Consider the following 24,524-nt stretch of genomic DNA (forward strand, 5'->3'; position numbering starts at 1 on the left):
TGTGCACAAATAGTACTTTGGGCTTGGCATTTGTGTCAGTGGTCACTGAAGATCTGCTGTGCTAGTTGGACCCTTGTGATAACCGTGAAAGAGAAGCGAGGTGCACTTCTCTTGTGTGCACAGATCTACACAAGTGAGGTGGTTTGCCACTAATTTGCTGCCATTTTCACAACACTTTTCTCAGAGATCACTTTGTCTTCCTGTATAGTATATGCAGGTAGATTTCTCGCCTGTAAGAAAATCAGGCATCAACCAACATTTTCATTGAGTCTGACCTCTTTGCGAAGTGATGCTGAGTTAATGCAAGGGCTTAGGATAAGCCACAAATATAAAGTACTTTGTGGTTTATCCTGCTCTGGGAGACAGACAGTTTCTTGAGAAACTACCTGCTTCAGGTGCGTAAGAAGTAAAAATTGAAACTAAGCAACAGAGAGCAACTTAAAATTGCCATGTCATCAACTGCCATGCTACAGACTGGGCCTTTGTCCAGTTGTTTTTGTAGTGTTTCCAGTATAAGACTTCCCAGATGAATGTGTGGAGTTATGGGTACATTTATGATTAATACGTAAAGGGCATACAAGTGCTAAATGAAATTGTGTGTACCCAAAGAAACAAAATACTTAGTTTTGTTGACATGTCAAATGCTGGAAGCTACCTATATCCTTCAGATAACTGTTGGAAAGGTACAACCATCATCAGTGAAAGGGATGATGACTTTGTTGGACCAGAGGACTTTTCCAGAGGGGTTCTTGTTCTCTTAATCCTGTCTTCACTACACATGACTATAGGTGAAATGAATTCTTCCCATAGCAAATTGCTGTATGAAGGTATTTTAAATAAATTAACAGGAATCCTGTGTTATCCTGGCAGCAAGTAGTCTATGCAGAATTAATTAATGCTTAAAACTCACTTTGGATTTGGAGTTCAGTTGTATATTTAAAGAGAGAATATAGTGTTGAGTATTTTATGATGAGATAGATCAGAGGGAGTGCATGACATGCCAATGCTGGGTTGACATCTCATAAGTGGATGCAGTGGATGCACAGGACCATCCCCAAGAGTCACACTATGTACCTGAGAGTATTGTCCAAATACTTCTTGAACTGCTGTCAGGCTTGGTGCTGTGACCACTTCTCTGAGAGCATTTCTAAAATGTCTCTTCTTTAAGACACACTGTGAGATACTTGCAGGTCATCTGTGTGTCTCTGCTTTTCCCAGAGGTAGTGAAAATCATTAATTGTTCAGGATTTACTGATGCTCTTATACATTATCATAATTAACAGGTGGCTGCTTAATATGTAACATGGCTTTTTTTTCCCATACACCTTAAAACTTTCTTGGTGGATCCACTATATATTCTAGGAATCAAAGGAAGCAGAACATGCAATAATCCAATTATTCTTCCCTGAAATGAAGGATAAACTAAGCAGACGGAGGAAAGTACAAAACATTTTTCTGCCAATTTGCTAATATTTTGTTTTGAACATTCAGATCCCAGTCCTGGTGTGTAGGTTATGTGAAGCTGAGTTTTTATAATGAAGGACATGAGGCTGAAATTCTTGGTATTGTTTTGCAGAACATTAGCATTTATATACATTCTTGCTAGGTAGACTGCTGATGGGGGATTTGATAGTGTTGGTGGTTTATTAAGTTTGCGTTTGCAGCCTTTGCATAAGTATTATTGTGTTTTCAGAACAGCAACTTCTAAAAAAACTGAATTTATTGTATGCAAAGATTTTACTCAAGCTCAACTAAAGAAGTAGCTCAAATTCTATGCAATGTAGTGCAAAGAACGTAAATATCATGGACAATGTCTGAAGAAGCTGGAATGCATTTCAGAAGCAAGTTTTTATCATGTGTCGAGGCAAACAAACTTCAGTTTCCTGAAAAGAAATTTTCAAAAGATTGCATGAATGAGTAGCCAAAACAAATTACTTAATTCTCAGTCCTGTAGGGAAGGTCTTAGGTCTGAACAGCCTAGAATGTGTGTTGTCAAGGATCATTAAATCTATAATATATGAATCTCAAGGCTTGCTATGTTTTATATGTTCTGATTCTGGGAAGCTGTAGCATATCCATAATCCTCATATCTGATTTTCACAAAGTGCTTAATGAAGTAGTTAGTTCACATTATTAAAGCCTACAATGTATTAGAAATATTTACTTTGGTTAATGTAAATCTTAAATTGGTTAGTAGTTCTATGATGGCTGCTGTGTTACCTTCTGGACCAAGCTAACTGTTCAAGTTTAGGCTGTATTTTCTATAGCTTGGCCTATTCAACAGACAATAATGCTTGAAAAATTTCTGCCCCCTTTGTTTGCTGAAGCACCAAGAGCTGAATCAGACATCTATGAAATGATTGTTTTAAAGAAAGATAAAAATTAATTGCCTCAAGAAAAGGCATCCTGTCTTGAGTGTTTTTTGGTGGAAGTGTAACTGCAGTTATCACTTGGTATAGTCACTGGGGTTGTTGAATTTGCCATACCTAACTCTAGTGGTGTCTGTAGAAATGATGTTCGTGGAGGGGGAAAGCAAGGAACTTTGAATTGGTTTGACTTACTGGAGGAAAGCTGCAAACCTCTTCCTACATTTTCTCCCTCATTTTGGTTCTTTAAAGTCTTTCATGACACGGTGTGGGTCTGTTGGGCAGAGGCATTGCCAGTACCAGTGGACTAGCAGTGGACAAGTGGGATATTAAAAAACGGATATAGAAGGGACAGCTATCACAAATAGAAAACTTTCAGTTCAGAATCTAAAATTAAATGCCTCAGATGTGCCTGGTTGTTAATCCAGTGTTTCCTCAGTGTCACAGCAAAACCATGAACCAGACCTATTAGCTGTTCCTACATAACTCACAACGGTGTTTATAGCAGCACTTCAATAAAACTGCAGTGGTGTTTACTGATGATTCACTGGGACCTTGGTCTCACACAACAGTAGACAGAAGGTTAAGCATATTGGCTTGCTGTGTTGAACTTATTTGGATCTCTGTATGCTGAAGCCTGATCTTCGTGAGCTGCAGTAGACTAAGGCTTTGAATATTTTGATTCAGTTGAGTGTGAATGATGAAATATTTTAAACAGTTTATCATCTGATCTTCTTTGGAATAGTTGAGAGGAGGGGGAATACTGCATAAAAACTTGTGAATGTTGCAAATAATAGAGAAAAAAACCATGAAACATGGCATGAGTAAAGACTATGCTTTTTAGAACTTCTTCCTTTAACTCATGGCTACTTGGTTAAAATGCATAAGATGCCCTGGTTTTGAGCTAAACATGATTATTGCTGCCTTGAAAGCTAGAGATTAGTTATATCCTGTGCCTCTAGTAAATAATTGCAAGTAGAAAATTATTTTGAAGCTTTTGGTTAGTTATTTAAAACTCTGTAATGATGTTGAATGTATGAATAGCACAGTTGTTTTCTTAAAATGGAAGAAAAGTACTCAACTGTGAAATTGGTTAGGAGTCATATCCAGTATCTTGGTGTGGCTGAAATTTCTGGGAGTTGGAAAGCTTTTGATATGTTGTGTATCTAAATAGCTGCAAATGGTCTCGTGCATAAGAAACTTGAAGTTCTTGTGGGAAGTGTTATTTACTTTGATTTTCAGATAGGTGTCCTTGATGGTGACAGCCTTGCCTTAAATCTTTCCTTGGTCTCTTGCTTATTTCTCCCTTTTCCTGCTCATAGAGAAGACTAAAGCCCATAAATTGTTCTCAGACCTTTTGTTTCATTTGAGAGCAGAGCTGTCTTTTCAGAGATGACAGAAAAAAGTGATTTACTTGCCTCCCAAATTGCATGGGAATGAGGTGGAAATGTGTAGACTTCCTTAACGCTGTTGAACTCCCTCCCCTGTTAGCACTCTTCTTTTGCTACAGGTTCTGTGATTCCTTGTGTCCTGAATCCTGGAGACTGATCCTTCTTTGTCCTATATACATTTAGTCTTATTAAGCAGTGTGGGAATCGTATTCTTACCTTTTTGATTTCTACACCATTTCTTAAGGGAAGAGAAGGATGGCTTTAAGTGGTCAAAGTGCCAGTGTGTGTTGCAGTGGTTTCTCAGGTGAAGTCAGGAATGTAGGTTTGGCTCTGAGACCAAAGAGATGATGGAAGCTGGGATTCTCTTTGATTAGATGACTTGATGAGTGCAGTTTATGGCTGCACAGGGTGGAAATCATGGCATATACAACTTGTTGGTCTGACTGGACTGGCACTATTTTGTTTGTCATGAATGGGTCGCTTTGGCTTAAGTCAAAGCATGTTTCTAATTTTTTTTTTGTTGTAAAATTAAGCAATAATATAAGCTAAAGTAAGAATTTTTCCACATAACCTGTTGAAGGTGTACTTACATGGGGTTTTGTTTGTTATTGTGTTTAAAAATACAAGCATGCAAATGAATGTGCTTAGATTGCATGCCTTGACAAATTCCTGTCTGTAGCTGGAGTGTACTTTTCCCTGAACATTGAGTTAGACTGCATCAACACACTGAAGCATAAAATGCATTGGCTTGAGCTAAATGTTTAAAGTCAGAGATCTGTGGATAAGAGAGCCAACATCTGACTTGCACGATTGGATTACTGTTGTCCAATATGTTTGCTGGACCCCATCTTCTGTTAAGTCAGTACAATGTGTAGATGTAATTTCTTGGACTGCCCTGAAATGTTTTAATTCAATGTACCTTATAGCGAGAGGAAGAAATCTAGGTTTAACTTCAGGTAGGCTTAGTTAAGTCTAGCTCACAAGCTGATGGAGAGTTCAACAGTTCATTCTGCACTTTTTGATATGAGGATACCGTGAGTTTTGAATGTCTGCAGTGTGTCTTAAAATAGTTTGAATGTAGTGAGATTTGAACTATTTTTCCCTTTCCTAAACTAAATCACGTCTTGTGAAAGAAGAAGGGCACCTGGGGTCACTGAACTGAATTTGAGCCAGCAATATGCCCTTGCTATAAAGAAAGCCAACAGCATCCTGGGCTTCATTAGAAGGAGCGTTGCCAGCAGATTAAGGGAGGTGAACCTCTCCTTCTGCTCAGTGGTGGTGAAACAATCCTTGTAGTCCTATGTCCAGTTCTGTGCTCCTCAGCACAAGAGAGACATGAACATGCTGGTGCGAGCCTAGTAAAGGGCCACAAAAGTCATTGAGGGGCCGGATCATCCACCACAGAAGACAGGGCTGGTTGAGTTGGGATTGTTTACCCTGGTAAACAGAAGGTTCAGGGGATCTCATCAATGTTTATAAATACATGATGTGAAGGAATAAAGGTGATGGAGCTAGACTCTTCTCAGTAGTACCTTGTGAAATGACTAGAGGCAAGAGGGACAAACTGAAGTAGAGAAAGTTCTGCATAAGTGAAAAAAAATACTTCTCTGCTGAGAGAGTGATGAATCACAGGAACAGGTGACCAGAGAGGTTGTAGAGTCTCCAACCTTAGAGGTATTCAGAACCTGACTGGATAAGTTGGTTTTCTGTTTTCTGTAGTTCTTGCATACGAACGTGCTGGACGTTCTTTTAGAGGGGAAAGTGCATAACATGAAAAACATGTGCAACTTCTTGTTTTTTTTTCCCTGGGAAATCTCTTAGATATCATCTCCTTACTGCTGCCCTCCTTCTCCAACTTAATGGTTTTGGAAATCTTGAGTCCCTCCCTCCATGGATTTTTTCAGCTTCATGCTGTCATGTAACCTGACTATTGAAGCTGTATTGAACGTGTGCTTGTCTAACTTTGAGAAATCACTAGGGTGTCTTACACCTTCCCATATGGGTGAGCAGGGAAAGATGTGCTCTTTCCTTGTAAGCACTTCAATAATATTTGAACATCCATTAGTCGACAGGCAATTATGTCTTTCCTCTTTGTTCTCAGTTGCCAAATAGTATATATATGTATACTGTACCATATATATGTAATGTATATATTTTAAAAGAATAAATCAGAATAAAAGACATTGTAGGAAAACTGTAGTGGAGAAGTGTGGTTCTTGAGGGTTTTGTTTGCTTTGCTTTAAGTACACATCTTTAAATGCAGTGTGATTAGTTGTAAAGGTTATCTGCTGTGACATACTTTTGGATTTGATGTAATGCTTTTTGTCAAGAACATCCAGGTCTCAAAATTCAATGCTTGAAAAAAAAAAAAAGGAAAAAAAAAGGTAGTTTAAGTAAGCAATTTGCAGCTTAATGCTATGCAAGATAGCCATTCTTTTCACTTCTGTAAACCATTGGGGCTATTTAATTTCACAGTGAAGTTTTTGTAATTTTAAAGGTGGGATGGTGGAAGTTAGTTTTAAATGTGCAGGAATCTAAACTTCATAGCAATTTCCTGTAAACTCCTGTTTTGTGCCATGGGCTTGTATAAGTTCTAGAACATTGTTGAAATTGGAGAAGTTTGTACTGATTTATATCATCTGTACAACTGGCCTCTTTTGTGTAAGCAGGTTATGTAAGGTTTGGCAACTGTACTGCATTTCGGGAGATGGAAAAAGTGTTTGGGCAGTGCTGCTTTTTATTATGTCTGTGATACCTTCCAGCTCAGACGGCAGATCAGCTGCTCTTTGAGGGCACAGCCGTGATTTCTGATCTTTTTAAAAATGAGGACAAGAGAAGCACCAGGAAATAAGAAGTGACCTGCAGCTTTAAAACTGAAGGGAAATACGGTTTTCATCCTGGTTTTGCTCCTGCACCTGGAATTTTAAAATGAGATAAGCAGGGGAAAGAAAACAAAACAAACCAAACGGAAAAAAAAACCCTCCAAAAAAACACCTAAAAAACCAACCCCAAAACAAAAAAAAAAAACCACTGGGGTGCAGTTTGCCAACTTCAAAATCTGTTTATTTTTGCAAGGTGGCTTTCAGTCCCATTCTTGTGAAAGGACTGAAGCACCATTTAAGCCCTGGTTCAATGTAGTAATTTATATGCCAAAACCTAGTGACTTGTTGACTGCAGTTGAACATCATTTGTTTAATTAGGTTCTGACTAGAAAGCTTGGTAGTGAAGCTTGCAGCTACTGTGCTTACTAATAGAGCAGTAACTGAATTTTATGAACTCCATTGATCTGGTACTTCTGGCTACTGGATGATGGACTGGATGGACTGTTAGTGGTTGTGTGTTCTTTGATGAAGCTTTGGCTTTTGTTGTACTTAGTTCCAACTGGTTCCTTTAGTGTAGGAAAGTGCAATTCAGTTTAGCGACAGAATTGGTGCAATTGCTGTGAAATTATTATTACATGTTAGTCTTTTCTTTCCCCTGCCTCTCCTTCTTTTTAACTTCACCTGGAGTTAAGATTAAAAACCAATAAGGGCGGCAAGACACTTAAACATCTCTGCAGAACTGAATATAGTAGCCCGTGAATTTGTCCAGGGTCTGCTTTTTGTTCAGTGCTTCTGTAGTGTTGTTTCATTGGGGGTTTTTAAGAGTATTGATTTATGATAGCTTCTTAGGAGTGAATTTTGCCCACAATGCCTTTTTTAATTTTGTTTTCATTTGCTCTTAAGGAATTCATGTTTTCTTTCTCTTTTATAGCCTCAGTGCTGTTACAGTTTTACTGACCTGTTGCAATCCAGTCAGGATACAAAACTCTTCAGATACCAGATCTCAGTCCTGAAATGTGATCAATCTAATGTGTACAAACTGGGTTTGATATTTTTAACTTCTTACAATTGTTATGGTATGCCCTGGCCCAGGGGTATTTAAAACTCTGTAATTTACATCTAAAAACACCACCATCACCAACAAAATCAACCAAACAAAAAACCTACCCAAATACTTGCCTTAGACTCTTCATTATTATTCAATGTGCATCTTTTCAACTGGCTTCTGAAACTGGAAGGCAATAATAGCACAGGTAGTACCGGACTGAGATTCTTTGCATAGTCTACTTATTTTCCTGAAACATTATCTGGGCTAAATACCCATTTTTTAAAAATGGTGAAATGAAAATGATAGGGATTGGTAATGTACTGGACACCAGCAAAATAGGTTATATTTGAAAAACCAAAACCCCAGTCTAAACCATCATCTGTCCCAGAAACATTGATGATGTCTAGACTGTTTGAAAGTGCTTGTTTCTTGTTGAGGTGAATAAGAGATGTGGATTCTCGAGTGTTCTTTAAAAAAATAAATTTTAAAAAGCTTTCTTTTTTTCCCCTCTAAAGAAATAATATGCCAGTTACCACTCCAGGCTCCTGAATTAAGGTTAATTTAAATCTGCTTGAATTAAATCAGTTCCTCACATATAAACTGTTCTGGCATGCAGACTGATTGCTTTATCTGAGAAGCCACTTGGAGCTTTTTGTCATGTTTTCCCCTGTCCATAAAACTCCTATCAAAATTATCTGCTCTTTGTGTAAGAATTGATCCTGTGTACTGGGGACAGGACATTTGGAAAATGCAAGACATAATGGTTACCACTGGACATTACTAAAATCCTTAATTTCTCCACTGTTTTTCTTGTATGGCTCTTTCTGTGATGAACCCAGCTAGTGCAAGAAGATTTCAGTAGTTTTGACAGAAGACTAATTTTCTTAATCAGATCCGTGGGTTGTTTCAAGGATAGGTAGCCTTTCTCTTTCTCTTGGTAACTAATCACATCAAGAAAGCTCCCCCTCACCCCCAAAAGTTTCTCTTGTTACTGTTCCAATTAAGTTTGCAGTGCTGCTTTAGCTAAGCTTGTGTCATTCTTTCCATAATAACCATGGATTTTTTTTCGCTAGGATTTGTAACTTTTGCAAAAAAATTTCTGTCTTCAGCTGACTCTCAGTGTATGGTGTCTTGGCTGGGACTTTGGTTGGAACAAGGTTGGTCACTCAAAATAGAGGAGGGCCAAAAAAAGGGAAGCTTGACACTTTGTGCGGTCTTGGAAATCCCTCACAAGCGTGCAGTTAAAACATGATATTTTATGGCCTGTTGAGGTCTGATGTCCAGTGTTGTGTTGCACCTTATATTGACCAAAAAATGTCAGAACAGCCTATATGTTACAGTGGGAGAAGAGGGATGAAGGGAACTGCCCTAGGTAATTGTAGAGTCCAAGGTGAGTGACTTATCTAGGGGAACTAGATGAAAATTGCCTCTTTCTCCAAGGAAGTTTCCTAGATGGCTTCAGCTGGGTGGTTGCTGCCTTGATTTGCTCCTTCTGTTTTAGCACCGCTGCTGGGAGACCACTGGTCAGACTGATCGTTTTCTAAGCTGAAATGTTTGGGTTTTTTTCTTTTTGTTTCCTTGTAGGATGCTAATGTCAGCACCAGGGGTAGGAACCATGGAAGGAACTGTTTCATTTGGCAGTGGCATGGTTTTAAATAGGCTTAGGTAGACCAGAGACGCCCACTTCTGCTGCAGGAACAGATGATCAGCTGATCTCTTCTTACAGTGATACCCAAACTCCCAGTTCAGGGTCTTGATCTGTTAAGAGATCCCCAAGCCTGAGCCAATTTCCTATAATTCATGGCAATTCAGCACCTGCTGCCTGATGAAAGGACAGAAGCCTCTTTGAAAAGGGGAGGAGGTTAAATGGAGGCAAAAATTGTATTTGCCATTCCATGGCTTGGCTTACTTTCCTGTGATGGATCATGGAGATTCTGTGTAGCACACAGAGGGAGGGAAGCTGTTACCTCTTTAGGTTCTTGATTACTGCAGACTCAATATACTCTGAAAAGTTCATCAGGAAGATCAGCTTTACACTACTTCAGGGACACCCTGCAATCAGGCAAGGTGGTGACAGGGTATGTTGCTTTAAAAATGTCCAACTTGAGAGAAAAGTGCTTTGAAAGAAGGCTGCCTACATTCAGGTTGTTCTACATGTCATCTAAATGCATATTGATCCTGCTAACCTTCCTTTGTGGTGCAGTAACTTTGCTAATACTGTGTAGTTTTAAACCTCTGAATGACACAGGCATTGAGCTTTGTATCTCTTTAATGAGCTGAAACATAGAGGCGTAATTTTCTTGTGACAAATTTGTGTGTGGATTTGAAAGTACTACTTTTGTACAGCAGTCTCTGTGCGGCCACAGGTAAATACACATCACCTATGAAATTATGCAACAGAATATTTTTTAGGAGGAGGTTCTTGAGCTGGAGCTCCTTTATTATGATAGAAAAGCCAGGAGGACCCTTTGGCTTACAGACTTTTTTTTTTCCTTTTCTTCATCTGAATGCAGGGCAGGCTGCAATTTTAGTGGAAGGCTTGAGGAGAGGAATTTTGCTCAGTGATAGTTTTGGGGATGTTTTTTCATCCTTTTTATTTCAACTGCTTTAAAGGTTTAATAGGCCTTAGCTAGTTTTGTCTCCTTTGTTTTTACTTTTAAATAACTGTCATGGGATTTTTTTATTTTGTTCTAAGCTCGTTTTTAATCTGCATTTATACATTTCAATAAGTATGTATGAGTAAGTGTGAGATTGTCATAGCCGTATGATATGGCACAAAGCCACCTTTAATAGCCAGGTTTTTCTTAATTTAACAGTCCATCTTTTGTCTGTCTTTATTCCCATAGAGTTGAATGCAAATGGTGCAAGCTAGTGCAGATGAGCTGGATCAGAGGACTGATTTGACCTGATCAAAAATGAGTATTTGGCCACATCAGTTTCACGGTCTGATTCACCAGTTGGTTGCGTAGACAGGTTTTTTTATGTCTGCTTTTCTCTGTCTTCTGTTGTTTGTCAATAGCTGCTTCCCTACACAGTTTCAGTTGCCACAAATTACAGCCTACTTGGTAAGGAAAACCAAAATGAGTGGCAATTTACATTCATATGTTGTCCTGTGAAGTGGGGCAGCTCAGCTACTGCTGCTACTTCTTCAGGAGCAGTCAGTCTGTCCTGACTGCTGGAGCTGAGAAATTTTGGGGAAGTTACCTGGGGACACGATTCTGCCTCAGCCAGGCTAAAGTGAGCTCAGAAACCGGAGGGCTCATCTGCATGGGAGCTTTACTATTTCAACTAGAAAACTTCTTGGTTTACCCTTGCGCGCTCAGATGTATGTGTGTTGTGATCCAAGTGAGCAATTTCTACGTCTGTCTGTCTGTATTGTTGGAATGGTCTAAGTAGGTGCTGTGACTGCCGTGGAACTGGAGGTACGCCTGAATCAGTGTGTACTATGTACACGGAGATCAGAACATTTTAGTTAAGTGAGTTGTGAGGGACATGTCCTAGGAATAACTGTACAGCTGCCTGTTCCTCCTTGCCTGAACTGATGGCCCCAGCTGCATGTAAAGCAGCTACAGAGCTACTGTAGTTTACAGGGGGATCTTTTGTTGTGAAGGGAAGACCATCCTGCTGAGGAACATGACAGCAATTACAGATGTAGTCCTCATTTCATCTCCAAAGTGGGCAGCATTCTCTTTCATTAAAAAAACAACCATCAAGCTTTTTGTGTGGATGTATGTTTTCACAATGCACATTCATTTACTTCCTTTTTGGTTCCTAGTGTGGTTGCATAGCCAGTGCTGTCTTCAGGGATCTGAGGGTCTGGGATAATCCAGGTTGTGAAAAATCTGGCTAAGCATAGGTTTTGCAAGGCTGAATAGATAAATGCCTCTGTACCACGTTTTCCTGGAGCTCCAGTGCCAGGAGGACTTGGCTTAATGCACTTACCCAGGTGGTGCCCATCTGGCAGTCCTGTTGATCTAATACAGCACAGGGAGCCTGGGGAGTGGTCGGTCCAGTGCACAGACACCTAATTTTGTTTGAGGGCTCAGTCAAGTCAAACACTCCCTGACACAGACCCACGCCCCAAATAGCTGTATTGGCATTGGGAAAGCAATATATTTCTCTGACTGGCCTGAGGTAGCTGTTCTAGGAGTTGGCTGTGTTGTGTTTGCACCACTGACACGTTGAATTTGCAAGCTGGATTTATGATGCTGGGTAATGTTTACCAGCTGTGAACTGACTGTCCTCTTCTGACCAGACAATTTCTCTCCAAACTGCACACTCTCAGCTTTTCATTCAGATATTGTGTGATTTGCCACACCTTTATCTGGTCCTTTCTGTTAATGTCTATTCAGGCTACTTAAATTGTTCATAGGTGGAGTGACAGGGAAACTGCGACGTGGATGGAAGGGGGAAAAAACATTCTAAAATTTAGTGCAGTCTTTCCAAGTCTGCCTGGATTCTTGTTTTATTTATTGGAGAAACAAATTTCAGGGCACTTGATTTTATTCTTTTTTCTCTATAGACTTGCAAAAGGAAGTTAAGCTGTGGTTATTGCCTGCTTGGATGGGTAATTAGTTGCTTCAGATTTAGGATTTAGGATATTAACTTGTAATAACTGGCCACACCAGGATGATACTCACTTAAAAATGCTTATGATAATCAAGTACTGCCCCAAACATTTAAGAGAACAGTAACACGATATAGAGACAAAGCTTGTGAGAGATGATCTCCTGAAGGACTTCTTTTGTGCCCTGTGGAACTGGATTTTGTTAAAGTTTTGGGGACAAACATTGGTGTCTGTGTGCCCCTCTATGTATATACCTTTACAAGCTTGGCAAGGAGTTGCTATCCCTTCTGTTCCTAAAGCTAACCAGCATGTATTGTGGCTTAATTTGTGTGTGTCTTTTTCAGATACATGTATTGGACTGACTGGGGTGAAACACCCAGGATAGAACGGGCAGGAATGGACAGCAGCATGCGGAAAATAATTGTTGATTCAGATATTTATTGGCCAAATGGACTCACGATAGATCTTGATGAACAGAAACTTTACTGGGCTGATGCAAAACTGAGTTTCATTCATAGGGCAAATCTGGATGGTTCCTTTAGGTAAGTTTCCTTTAATCAATGGTATAAGTTATTTCTCATTTCATGCATTCATTTTGAACTGAGACTTTTTTTTTTCAGTAGTCTGGAATAATGCCAATACCTTAATGTTCTGTTTAAATGCAAGTCTTAATAGCCTTGCAAAAAATAGCCTCACATACTATAAAACTGGTTTTAAAAGTAAGACTATTTGTATCAGCATTTCCCTATAGACTGTTCATCGCCTTCTTGTACAGCAGGATTTTTTATTTGTCTTGAAAACAGTTGGAGATGCTTATCCTTGATCCTAGGCAATACAACATTTAACTAGTGACTGGGATTTTACAGTATTGTTAATGTCTTTTTTTCCAGCAGGAAATACACATTGAGACACACTTGTCCTTAGCCCCATCCAAAGATGTCCTTTATACCATGCCTATTAATTAACCAAATTCAGGCTGCTTCAGATAGCAAGCAATTAGGAAGCAGATTTTTCTAAAGATTGATGGAAAGCACACTGTGGAAGTTTTGTTTGGTGGCTCCTGTCCAAGTGTGCTGTTCGAGTTTTGGCTTTTGTAGACACAGAGAAGTGACACTTCAGACAGGACAGACTTATGCATTTGAGACTGCATTTTCAATTCTGTGCAGTGTTCAATGGGAAGGTTGTATTGGTCCTGAAGGGTGAGTGTAATATGCCATAAATGTCCTGCCAAAGCAATCTCTGCATTATGGTCTGGTTTTGGTCTTCAGATTGTATAAAATGACATTTTCATTTTCATGATTTTGTAACATTTAAAATGGTGGTGTTAATAAAATCATTTTGCCTTGGTAAAAAGTTGGAGGAGTTTTATTTTATGTAAGTCTGTATAATAAAATAATATGCCTCCCTCAAAAAACCATTGCATTTGCACGGTGTTTTTCAAATTTTTTTTTGTTTTTACTGAGATACGTTCTGTGCCTGATTTTCACAGTCATAAAAGAAGAATAGCAATATTGACCTTTATAAAGGTCCTTTATAAAACACTGAGGTTCCTTTGAGAGCAGTATGTAAGAGTTAGATAATGGTGGCATTGTAAGTGACAAGTACTGACTGACAGTCAGAAGTATAGGCAAGGGAAAAGGCCTTTACGGAAGGCAGTGGTAACTCAAAGGCTGGCTGCAGGTTCGTAGACAAAAAGAAAGATTTTCATTTAACAACATGAATGTGTTTGTCTTATCTGAGGGTGAGTGGCAGAGTGTAAGGTTTCCAGGCTGCTTCTGCAGTTATCAGACATATATGCAAATTGTATAAACTTTACTTAGACGTATGTGTAAACCCTAAAGTTGTAATTGGCAAGTGAAATCTATTCTGCTCATTTTAAGGTAGAGAAAGGCCCCCTAAAAGGGAGCAAGCCTTTGAATACACTAATTACATCAGTCTGTCCAAATTACTTTGTGATAGATGAGTGCATGTGCACCACCTCTCAAGCAGATTTCTGTTGAACCATCAATCTGATCATATTTTAGGAAAAAATAACATATTTTGCATTAAAAAAAATTGGCTCACTCCTGCATATTGTACTCAGCTGCTAGAGTATGTAAATGCATGCTTGAGGTCAGGATATTCCTGTACAGGGTGCACTCTGAAAGTTCCTTATGTCTAACTGCATGTGAACTTTTAGGCATTTTTGAGTATAGTAACTTGTGTAATTGTTCAGACTAGATGATAACTTTGGAAGTTGCTTCTGTTCCTTAAACATGGAGTAAAATAAGTTTCACTCATACATGTCAATAAAAAAATCTGTAGCGTTTCAAATGCTTCCACTCTTCTCATCCCAGAATCAATTCAGAATTACTTCAGAATTCAAATAAAAAGGAAATTTTTGTTCTGTGTGGTGGATTAATTTTACTGGAGCAATCTGTGTCTTGTATCTTAGCAAGCTTCAGTTTGCAAGCACATTGGCTGGAACTATTTCAAGGGATGTAATTACAGGAGAAGGGGAGACTTGATATCTAAGAATGATGGAAATAGGGCAATACATAGTGGAAAACAGCTGTTATGATATTAGAATACAGCCACTGCTGTTATTAGTTAAAAAGAAACAGCAAAGGTGAGAGTGGAAAGAGAAATTAGTGTTTATATTTATTCTATTGTGTTTTACGGTGAAAGAAGTAATGATAATTTGAAAGAGAAATTTTAGAAGAGTTTCAGTTTTATCTCTAGAAGAGAAAGATTATTAATATTTTCATTTTCTTTTTTCCACATTATCTGTGTTGTTCATGTATATGCTAATAGTTGTTTGCATGTGTCAGTCTACTTTGCACTTGTCCGTGTCTGAATATATGTCAAGAATTTTGGGGGTACTTTTTTATTTCCCCCCCAACCTGGAAAAGGCAAATAAGTAACTATGCTGCTCAAAATAAAACAGAATACTTCCCCTGCCAAATGTTAGCTGTTTTTTGTTTTTCCTAAAATCCCTTCAACTGAAAAAAATTGAATGCAGATCTGAATATAGGTATAAGAAAAATAAGTTTGTCACTTTCCTTCAGGATGACACTGATACTTCAGCTTTCTCAAAGTTGTATGGTGAATAACTTACTGGTTTGTTGTGTCATAGCACAACTGGTTTGAAAGGTGTGGGCATGCCTTTTTGTATACATAAAATGCATAATTTTTGTGAAAACTGACTACATAGTGTTTTGACTAAGGAATTGTCAGGTATCTTTTCTCTGAATAATAAATGTCTCCAAAACTATTGGATCTAAATTATATGAATTTATTACAGTAGGTAGAAACTTGGGGATCCTGTGAAAACAGGGTAGAAACATCATGTGTTTTTTGGCTCTCAGTTCAGCTAATAACCAATGTGAAAATATACGCATTCTCAGAAGTGTGGCTGAATGATGTCATTGAAGAAACATCTTGAAATGTTTCTGATTTGTATTAATTATAAATATTTAGCCTTAGAAAAAATATAAGTGACCCTTGCTTTACATTAGAAAAATAATCTGAAAAATATTTGTTTCTGCTGCTAAGTTAAAGAGGGGTAATTTAATGAGACTCTTAGGTAATTTCTTCCATTGTCTGCTACAAGAAAGGACTCAGTGCAACTGAAGTTCTGGACAAAGTTGTCCTGTAATGCTTTAATTGGAGGGGCAGTATTCGGACTTATGTTTCATTGAAAAGTCAGCTGTGTTTGGGTATTTGCACAGCTCCTGAAGTTAAGGATCTTCAGCTGTCAGTGTAGAACTGAATCAGATACTTTGATGCTATGAAATCCAGTATGTTTGTGTCTTTATTGCTATGAAAGCATATAGCCTTTTTTTACATTTTTCAGTTTGTTGTCACTTTTATCGCCAAGTGAATCTCTTGGTCCAGTGAATTTGTTAAAAGATGACAGCTTCTATATGAGTTTTACAAAGCCAGGTTTCATTCTGCATGGTAACAAGTGGAAGCAATCCATTTTTAATCCTTGCTCTTCCTTTCACATAGGCAAAAAGTTGTTGAAGGTAGTCTTACTCATCCCTTTGCTCTGACGTTGTCTGGGGACACTTTGTATTGGACGGACTGGCAAACGCGCTCCATTCACGCCTGTAACAAAAGGACGGGAGAGAAAAGAAGAGAGATATTGTCTGCCCTGTATTCTCCAATGGACATCCAGGTCCTAAGTCCAGACCGGCAGCCATACTGTATGTTTTCCTTTCCCCTGAAACTTTTTGCATGCCTGTTACTTACCTGTCAGGAAAAATGTTAATCAGAAAAGTGGTTAGTGTGAAGTTTTAAGGTTGTGCACACTTGTGAGGGGATTGGTTGCTAAAGGTGTAAATGCTTGAATCCTGTACCTTTCTTTGAAAATTCCAACCTGAATTGGTATAAGCTCACTCACCATCCCATTTGTTAACAAAATCCAAAATCCAGTGCAGTACTTCAGTGGCTTCTCTTGGTTTGGAAAATTTGAATGAGAATGATACTGATTCACCTGGCATCTTTTCAATGCCCTTATTTTAAAGACAATTGAAAAAAGTGCTTACCATGGCTTTTTTTTTTAATGAGTAGAATTACCACAAAATATGTCATGTTCATATTGTACTTATAAGTGCATTTTTTGCAGTCCAGACTTGATCGTGTTAATCTTCAATATGTAGCAAATAGTTTGTGAATGTTTTAGTATGGAAGGGATTTAGTTTTGAGCTTTTAGATGAACATGTATGTTTTTTCTTGATATTGTATGATGCTACTTCAGAGGAAATCACATGTAGAGTATTCAAGTAAGGCTGCATGTGTTTTGTATGTGCATGTGATTCCATGTGGCAGTTGGTCTAGGGTTTTTGTTTTGAATGGGATTTAAAAGCAATGGTGTAGAAATGTAGCTCCGATGTAGCTCTGGGAAGAATCAGCTCTTGTCTAGGGAAGACATTCTTGCCATTTGTATTGGCTTCTTTATTTATACCAACTGTAAATTCTGCTTCCTTAAAGATAACATTTGTTATTCCAATAAAGTTTATAGCATGTGAGGAAACAGGCTTGAAAGTAAGCAAGAGGAGTTTGGAGATAATCTTGGTGATGGAACATAAGCAAGTTTTCATTGTGGTTGCTGGGTATGCACAGCACCCTGGTTTATCTCACAGCTCCAGATAAGAGTTTGTCTATGCTGAATTCTTGTCATTGCTTTTAGCTCCAAGAATGTCCCAGGCTTGGGTCATAGTATTTCTGAGTCAGTCACAAAGAAAGTATGGCGCATGGGGAAATAGCATACGCTGAAAATAGCTCAGATGCCATTGACTTCATTAAGATCAGACTTGGATTCCTTCCTCACCCTTTTTTTCCTCTGTGACTGTCAGTGGAAGTAACCAAAGTCAAATGAGCTGTAAATTTTGTTCTTTTGTATTAAAGTAGTCCAGATGATTACTCAAACTGTAATTTTGTAGAGATCTTGCACAACTTGCAAGTATTTTTTTTAATAAGTGGGAATATTATCCATAATTATTTATGATTACAGTTTCATGTCTTGCTGCCATTTTTTCCCGATCTGAAGAGATAGGAACATTTGGTTATGTCCATCCCTCTCCTGTACACATCTCCTCCCCCACTTTTTTTCCTGTTATGTTGCTCCTCTGGATTTCCTGATGATTCAGGGATATGTCTTGCGGTAAAAGCTTTGCAAAAGAAAAAGATATTTCCAAAATGCAACACTACTGTAATGTAGGAATTGTACAAATTATTACGTTTTCCTTTCTTTCATAGAACTGATCACCCCACCAACTGCTTACATCTCAGTTTAGGTACCCCTAGAAGTAGGATGCTGGGGGTGGGGAGGTGGGGAGAATGGTGTGGGGAATCAGACAGTTTGTGTTGTGATTCCTCTGTGTTTTAGCACTAAAGCTTGTACCAGTTATTTGGTATCTATAATTTCTTCCTCATGGAGAAAAGAGGGCTTTAGGGCTTCCAGAAAAATGAAAATAAATCTTTTTGGTTTCTTGAAGTTCACACTCCATGTGAAGAAAACAATGGTGGTTGCTCCCATCTGTGCCTGCTGTCTCCAAGAGACCCCTTCTACAGCTGTGCCTGTCCCACTGGTGTGCAACTAGAAGACGATGGCAGAACATGCAAAGCAGGTAAGAGCTTGGCTTTTCTACAGTCACAGTGTTGGCTTGTTTTGGGTTCAGTGCTTCAAAGCTGAACCTTGAAGAAATGAGCTGAGAGGAGCTGCCTGATACACTGAAATGTCATTTGCATCCAAACTTCCCACCAAGCTACCAAAAATGGTGATTTTTATGAACTGAAGTAATAATCCCTTGTAGAAATCAGAGACTTTTGACTGTGTTTAGTGTTGCCAGTTCTCCACAGGAATGAAGTAGTATGTGGAACCCATTGCTGAAGAATTTTATTAGAAGTAAGTTAGTGTAGGACATCTTTCCATTCAGACAGTGGACAAACTTCTGCTCCCTCCCATTCGTTGTCCAGTAGAGGTCAATGATACAGAAGTGGTGGCTGAGTTGTTGAGATAACTGAGCTAGAGAAAATAATGTTCTAGGTGGCTGTTCCATGTTCCCCAGAAGAGGCTTGTGTATCATCAGTAGAAAGCTGTTTAGAGAATAATAGGTAGAGTATATGCTTTAATTGAAAGTAAAACTAGATGCATATTTCATATCCACAGGTTGAATAAGCCTAGTGGTGTACTTTGAAAGCTTGATTCTGTCATTGATCAGGAAGCCTCTTTTAAAAGTGCATCTTAGAAAAGCAGGCAATGAACAGTGATATGATGGTAGGACAGTGGGAGGCAAGGTTTTGGAGAATGTTCTACCTAGTCTGCTGCCTGTCTCCAGTGCATTTTTGAGTTTAGTCAAATACTATAATAGTTTTCTGATGTTTTCTGATGCCTTTCATTTGTGAATTTGAATCACAATTTAAACACTGAACCTCCAGGGTTTAAGGGCCAGCTTTATTAGCTCATCCTGCTGCAATTGAAAGGCTTATAAGGTAGTCCTTGCAGCTGCTGAAAGACTTTTCTCTTTCCTCCTTCAGCTTTGGAAAGTTTCCCTTTCACAGTTTTTATAAAAACCTTGCTGAATGCTCAGGACAACCTTTTTAAACGTTCATATTGACCTTGTGTTTCTGGCTGCGGGAGTGAAGGTCACCCTGCTTTTGACATTTTGTTGGATTGCACAAGCAGGAGCAACTGCTTGTACTGTGCTTTCACCTTTCCATTGTCAGGCAAGACAATCTGCCAAGGGTGTTCTGTCAAAGAGGGCAAAAAAGTGGGACGAGAACAGGAAATCTGGTTTTGCATAAGAATGTGGCCTTTTGGTTCAGTTTTATGGGTTATTTCTTTCCCAAGCTCCACATGTTTTGTTGTCCTGTCTGCCTTATGCCAACATCCACGTGCTTCTCTTTCCCATCTTATTCATTAACTCTTGGGTTGCAAAGAACTGACTTTCTGTTCTCCACAGGAGCCTTTTGTAGTAAAGTTGTAGCGGGAGCTATGGACGTAAGGATGTTGACTACCTCTTCATTTTGTTCCCTGTTGGCTTGGGCAAAAGTGCAAAAGTACAGAGTCACTTGGGCACTTGAGTTGCTTTGACTTCAGGCTTTTATGTGAATTACACAAATACTACTGAGGGTTTGTCTGCAGGAAGAAAAAGCATTCTGTTCTCAAAGTCTCTGTCCACATGGGGAGTTTACTGGTGCAAATGTAACTATATAATGTTACTGTATATATTTGTCTGAAAGAATTCTTGTACAGAAAAGCCCTGAGGCTCTTAGGCGGTTTCAGCTCTCGTAAATACTGAAGAATACATATGTTGGTAATGTTCATGCAAGAGAGCTCTGTAGCTCTTTACAAAGGATGTTGAATGGTAAAGGGCCTATGTAATTAACAAAAACCATGAATTTGAGGACAGGCTGTGCCAGTATTTGCCTTTCTGAGAGTTACATCTGTATGTATTGAAACTCTGAAACTTTGGATTTTTATATTTTTATTAAACATATAACTGTTGATACGCTGGAGCCGTAACTGTTGGGTCTATGTTAAAAGACTAGTTCATTATTCTGTAGTTTTGGCTTTTGGTGTTGATTCATTCTTGTGTTCTCTCTGTTCTAATTAGCTCTACAGTAGATATATATTAAATATATATAGATAGATAGATAGATTGCAACTGGCATCAAGTATATGTTCTTCTTTGGGAATGTGTGCTTGTTTTGTGCAGGTAGATGTTTTGTATTGCTGCCCACTAGATTAACCAACAATAGTTATGCAAACAGTAGATCTGTTTCCTTTGTCTTCTCTGGAGTTTAGAGGGGAAGCTATTAATTTCTGTAAAGTCTTCCTTTTAATTTTGCATGATGTATTTTACTCTCTTATATGAAGGAAATTGCCTGATGTTACTTTAACTGCTCATTCTGTGCTGGGTGATTTCTCTGTTTCCTATACAACGTATGGCAGATGTACTTATCATAAATCAAACATTCCTGAGTGTTACACACATTTGTTGTATCTAAATTCCTCTCAAATCAAATTTAAGTCTCTATTAAGAGGAATCTTTTTCTACTTGCTTCCAGAAAAAAAAACAGACCACACCAAAACAACCCAAACCTTTCTGTGACACTGAAATCTCTTGGAGATTTAATTTTACCCTGATTTATTGTCTTTCCAATTTTTGTGCTGAGAAAGGTCATGATTCCGTTCCCTTTCTTGTAGTTGAAAGCAATATGAGACACCTTTTGGTAAGAAGGCTTATGGGTGGTTGAGGTATAGGTGTATTTGCATGCCATGCAAGCAATAGGTGACAAATGTGACATCAAGTGCAATTTTAATAAGTGTTTGGCAGGGGGGGAAGCATTTAGTGGTAAACTGCATCAGCAGTCTTCCATTATAGCTAGACTGCTCCTATCTTCTAGTGCTAAATCCAGGCTCTGCTCTTTAACACCAGTAAGAGCCTGATGTCCATCTATATGAGATAGCCCTTCTCTGTCCATGGCCTCCGAGTTTACCAGTTTCAGAGAAATGCTTTTGGTATTTTGAAGCTTGCAGAAAAGAGTGATGCCAGGAAGTAAGGGCAGTGCCAACTGAGGTATGTTCTTTTAATATGCTATGCATTGCTCAGTGTAGATCTAAGCTGGGGGGTATCTGGACAATGTTCTTGGTCGTGTAGTTTAGTTTTAGGTGGTTCTGCAAAGAACGGGGAGTTGGACTCAATAATCCCTATTGGTCCCTTCCAACTCAAGATATTCTATGATTGTAAGTAGACTGAGCAAAACCATCTCCAGGAAGGGCAATAAAAACGTAAATGATCTTCTGCAATAGCTGAAGACAAATAATTTGGCTGCAAAAACAACAATATAGTAATGGTACCTTAGCTTCTGCTTACAATGATATTATTACTGAACTCAGAAAAAGTAAATGCCTGTGTGCTGGGGACAGATTTGTGAGCTGATGCTGTACTTGCAATGCACAGTAATGGATTGCATCTGTCAGGGCTGCTTCCTAAAGGCTGTGCAAAAAAATTCAGCTGGTTAATATATTAAGGGTAAATATCCAAGATTACACTGACTCCTGCTAATGACTTGCTTTAAGATTTGACAGAGAGGAAAGTATAGAGCAGAAATAAAGGAAATTTGGATATATTTGCATCCCTTTGAAAAGCAGGAGGTATTAGATACTGCAGCTGAATACAGCTATAGAAAATTCTTTGGTACAGTGACAGATGTCACTGGTCCCCTACATGACTAAATGATACTATTTTGGTTGTTAACACATCTCTTTTCTTCTGTGACTTTTGCTTCTTTCAGTTTTATTTTTTGTCAGATGTTTTATATATATTTTTGAATAAACATGTATAATATTTTTAAAAGACCTTTTAAAGCTTAAATTTCTTATTCTTAAGCTAGAGATAATCTCGAGATGATTTGATAAGTTGTGTAAAATGCACAGATGCGTGAGTTGTCTGTTTCATGATGGCAGTGGAAACTTGACCCTACTGAGATCACAGGAAAGCTCCTCTAAGTTTCTCTGGGAGCAGGAAATGCATTCAAGATCCTATCTGGATATTTTTTGAAGCCCTTTAGTAACCCTAAAGTGTTTGTAGTTGTTATTTTATATTTTAAATTTCTTACATGATCGTGAATGAAAGAGGATCAGCTTTATTGTCTTGGATTAAATTGACTTAGGGTATGAGTGTTTTAAAAAAATGTTTATATATATATACACTTAATGTATGCTATAAATGCTTAAGGGCAGGAACTGTTAGTGTTTGTGTGTCCCATGATACCTGTGAATGGCCTGCTGATGTAGCTGGCAAGTTTGACATTGAAACAGGTACCTGAATTCTCAATTAACTTGGTGGCTTCTTTACACCTGCAAATCTACCCTTACAGAAAAGAGGGTTTACACTGCATGAGATATGGAAATTAAACTCATACTGTACATCAGTGTGAGCAGTCCTTTAAGCCAGCATAAGAACTGTTGTCGTATATTTAGCTTTAAGCATAGTGTGAGTCAAACTAAAAAAGTTACTCATTTTTAGAACCTTCTTTTAATTAATCAGTGGTAGGAGGTTGTTTTAAAGGAGTAACAAGGAGAATTTCTTCCCTTTTCTGCTCCCCCTCCTCCCAGTGATAGGTACTTTCCAAAAATCTAATTCCTTTCAGATATCTCTGTCCAGATGTTTAATTAGCCAGCTGCTTTTTGCAGTAGTCTTGTCCCTGGTATGTCAGAATGTAAGTGGTCATTTGAGACATGACACATTGACCTCAAGATACATAACATTTTAAAAAAAACCCCAAACAACTGAACACCAGAGGTGCATTTCTGCAGTTGAAGGCAACAGTTATTTGCCTGAAAATGGGAGAGCTTTGGCTGTTGAGTCAATATCATGTGGTGATAGAAGCTGAAGGGTTTCTGCCAGGAAGGTGTGACAGCTGTAGTTTCTCAAAATAAATGGGGAAATTCTGTTTTCCCAAATGAAAAACAGAAAACCCACACACAATTTCATAATTGGAGAAAAATGTGCTAGCCTCAGTGTTTGAAGAGTTAACTTCTCCTATCTATCCTTGATCCTGTTGTTGAGGCAGTTGATCAGAGTTTGCTAATATTCCCAGTGTCTTATTTCTCCTTTGCATTCTGCACATTGCAAAATAGAAAACAGTGGTTTTGGAACCTCTGGCAAATACTGCAGGAATTAAACTGGGGGTTTTTATGCAGGGGATAGAAGAGTATTGGAGGAAGAAATGTTAAGGCACTTCCTTCACATCTCCTGTGTGTTTCTTGGTGCACATTATACATTTTAAAAGTTTTGTCTGAGGTTCCTTGGCTGAGCAGTCATTATCTTATTACAGCAACTAAGCCTCCAAGCAAGACAAGCAGGCAGACAAATACTTTCATTGTGAAGTATGTATCTCATGCAAACTAACCACCGGAGAAGGTCTCTTTGCTAAACATGTTTTCCTGATTTATAAAGAGGAACAGTATGGACTAATCCAGACCTTCTGATTAAGTAGATCAGCTGCTAATTGGAGATGAACAGCCTCTTTGCAAAAGGGAAGGGTTAGGGAGACATTTGTTATCAAGGATAATTGCTGTAGAATCAGCTCTTTCAAGTACCTGAGAAAGCTTCTGCTGGTCTTGTGTGAATAATCTAAAATAACTGTCTGGAGTCTTCTAGCACTTGGGGGGTGCTGGAAGAGAAAACTTCCATATCAGTAAATAAACTCTGATTATATTCTGGCATTGATTTGCAGCTGTATTGGGAAGCAGCACTTATGTCCTAATCTGTTTGTCACGAGATAAATAAACAAAAAGAAAACTGTATTTTACCTTATTTACTAGAAGCTTGACAGCTGACTGGATACCTGTCTCTCCCCCTTGCTAGCTCTGTGATTGAAATGCAGCTGTGGAAAACCATGGTCTTTCAATTGCAAGATACTTTTACTTCTTAGATGTCTTCTGTCCTGTGCCTGGTGTCTTACTACCATAGGGAGATGTTACTAGAAGGTCGAGGACTCTTTCTTCACTCCCTCTCTCCCTGTTGCACTCCCAAAGGTGTTCTTTTGCTTATGTTGAATTGTTGAAACTGTAAGTTTGTAAGTAAAAACTGTCCAGCAATGGGTACCTGAAGAGTCCAGGAAATCTAGAGGCTACCTCTTCTGTTTCTACTCCATTTCATAAAAATTTCATGAGTGGTTTTTTCCCCTTTCATTCATGTGTAGATGTTGTTTGTTTTGAGTCTGTTTCCCCCTTGCCTTTTTTAATGTATTATGTTGATTTTATTTGATTTATATCAAAAGATTGCATTACTTTCTATTCATAGCAACTTTTATCCTTCTAAATGGGGAGTA

At 38.5% G+C, this 24,524-nt stretch overlaps 1 protein-coding gene across 1 annotated transcript in view; it reads left to right on the plus strand.

Annotated features, from left to right (window-relative positions):
- LRP5 (LDL receptor related protein 5) overlaps positions 1-24,524 on the plus strand; it is a 141,907-nt gene that overhangs the window by 31,294 nt on the left and 86,089 nt on the right. Inside the window, exons 3-5 of the mRNA XM_027732639.2 lie at positions 12,539-12,736; positions 16,185-16,381; positions 18,176-18,307. Coding sequence (XP_027588440.1) covers positions 12,539-12,736; positions 16,185-16,381; positions 18,176-18,307 — 527 coding nt within the window. The remainder of the gene's footprint in view (positions 1-12,538; positions 12,737-16,184; positions 16,382-18,175; positions 18,308-24,524) is intronic.

Source organism: Pipra filicauda, unplaced genomic scaffold (assembly GCF_003945595.2).
Source record: "Pipra filicauda isolate LSUMZ 115617 unplaced genomic scaffold, ASM394559v2 scaffold32_size4067784_pilon, whole genome shotgun sequence".
NCBI classification, from domain to species: Eukaryota; Metazoa; Chordata; class Aves; order Passeriformes; family Pipridae; genus Pipra; species Pipra filicauda.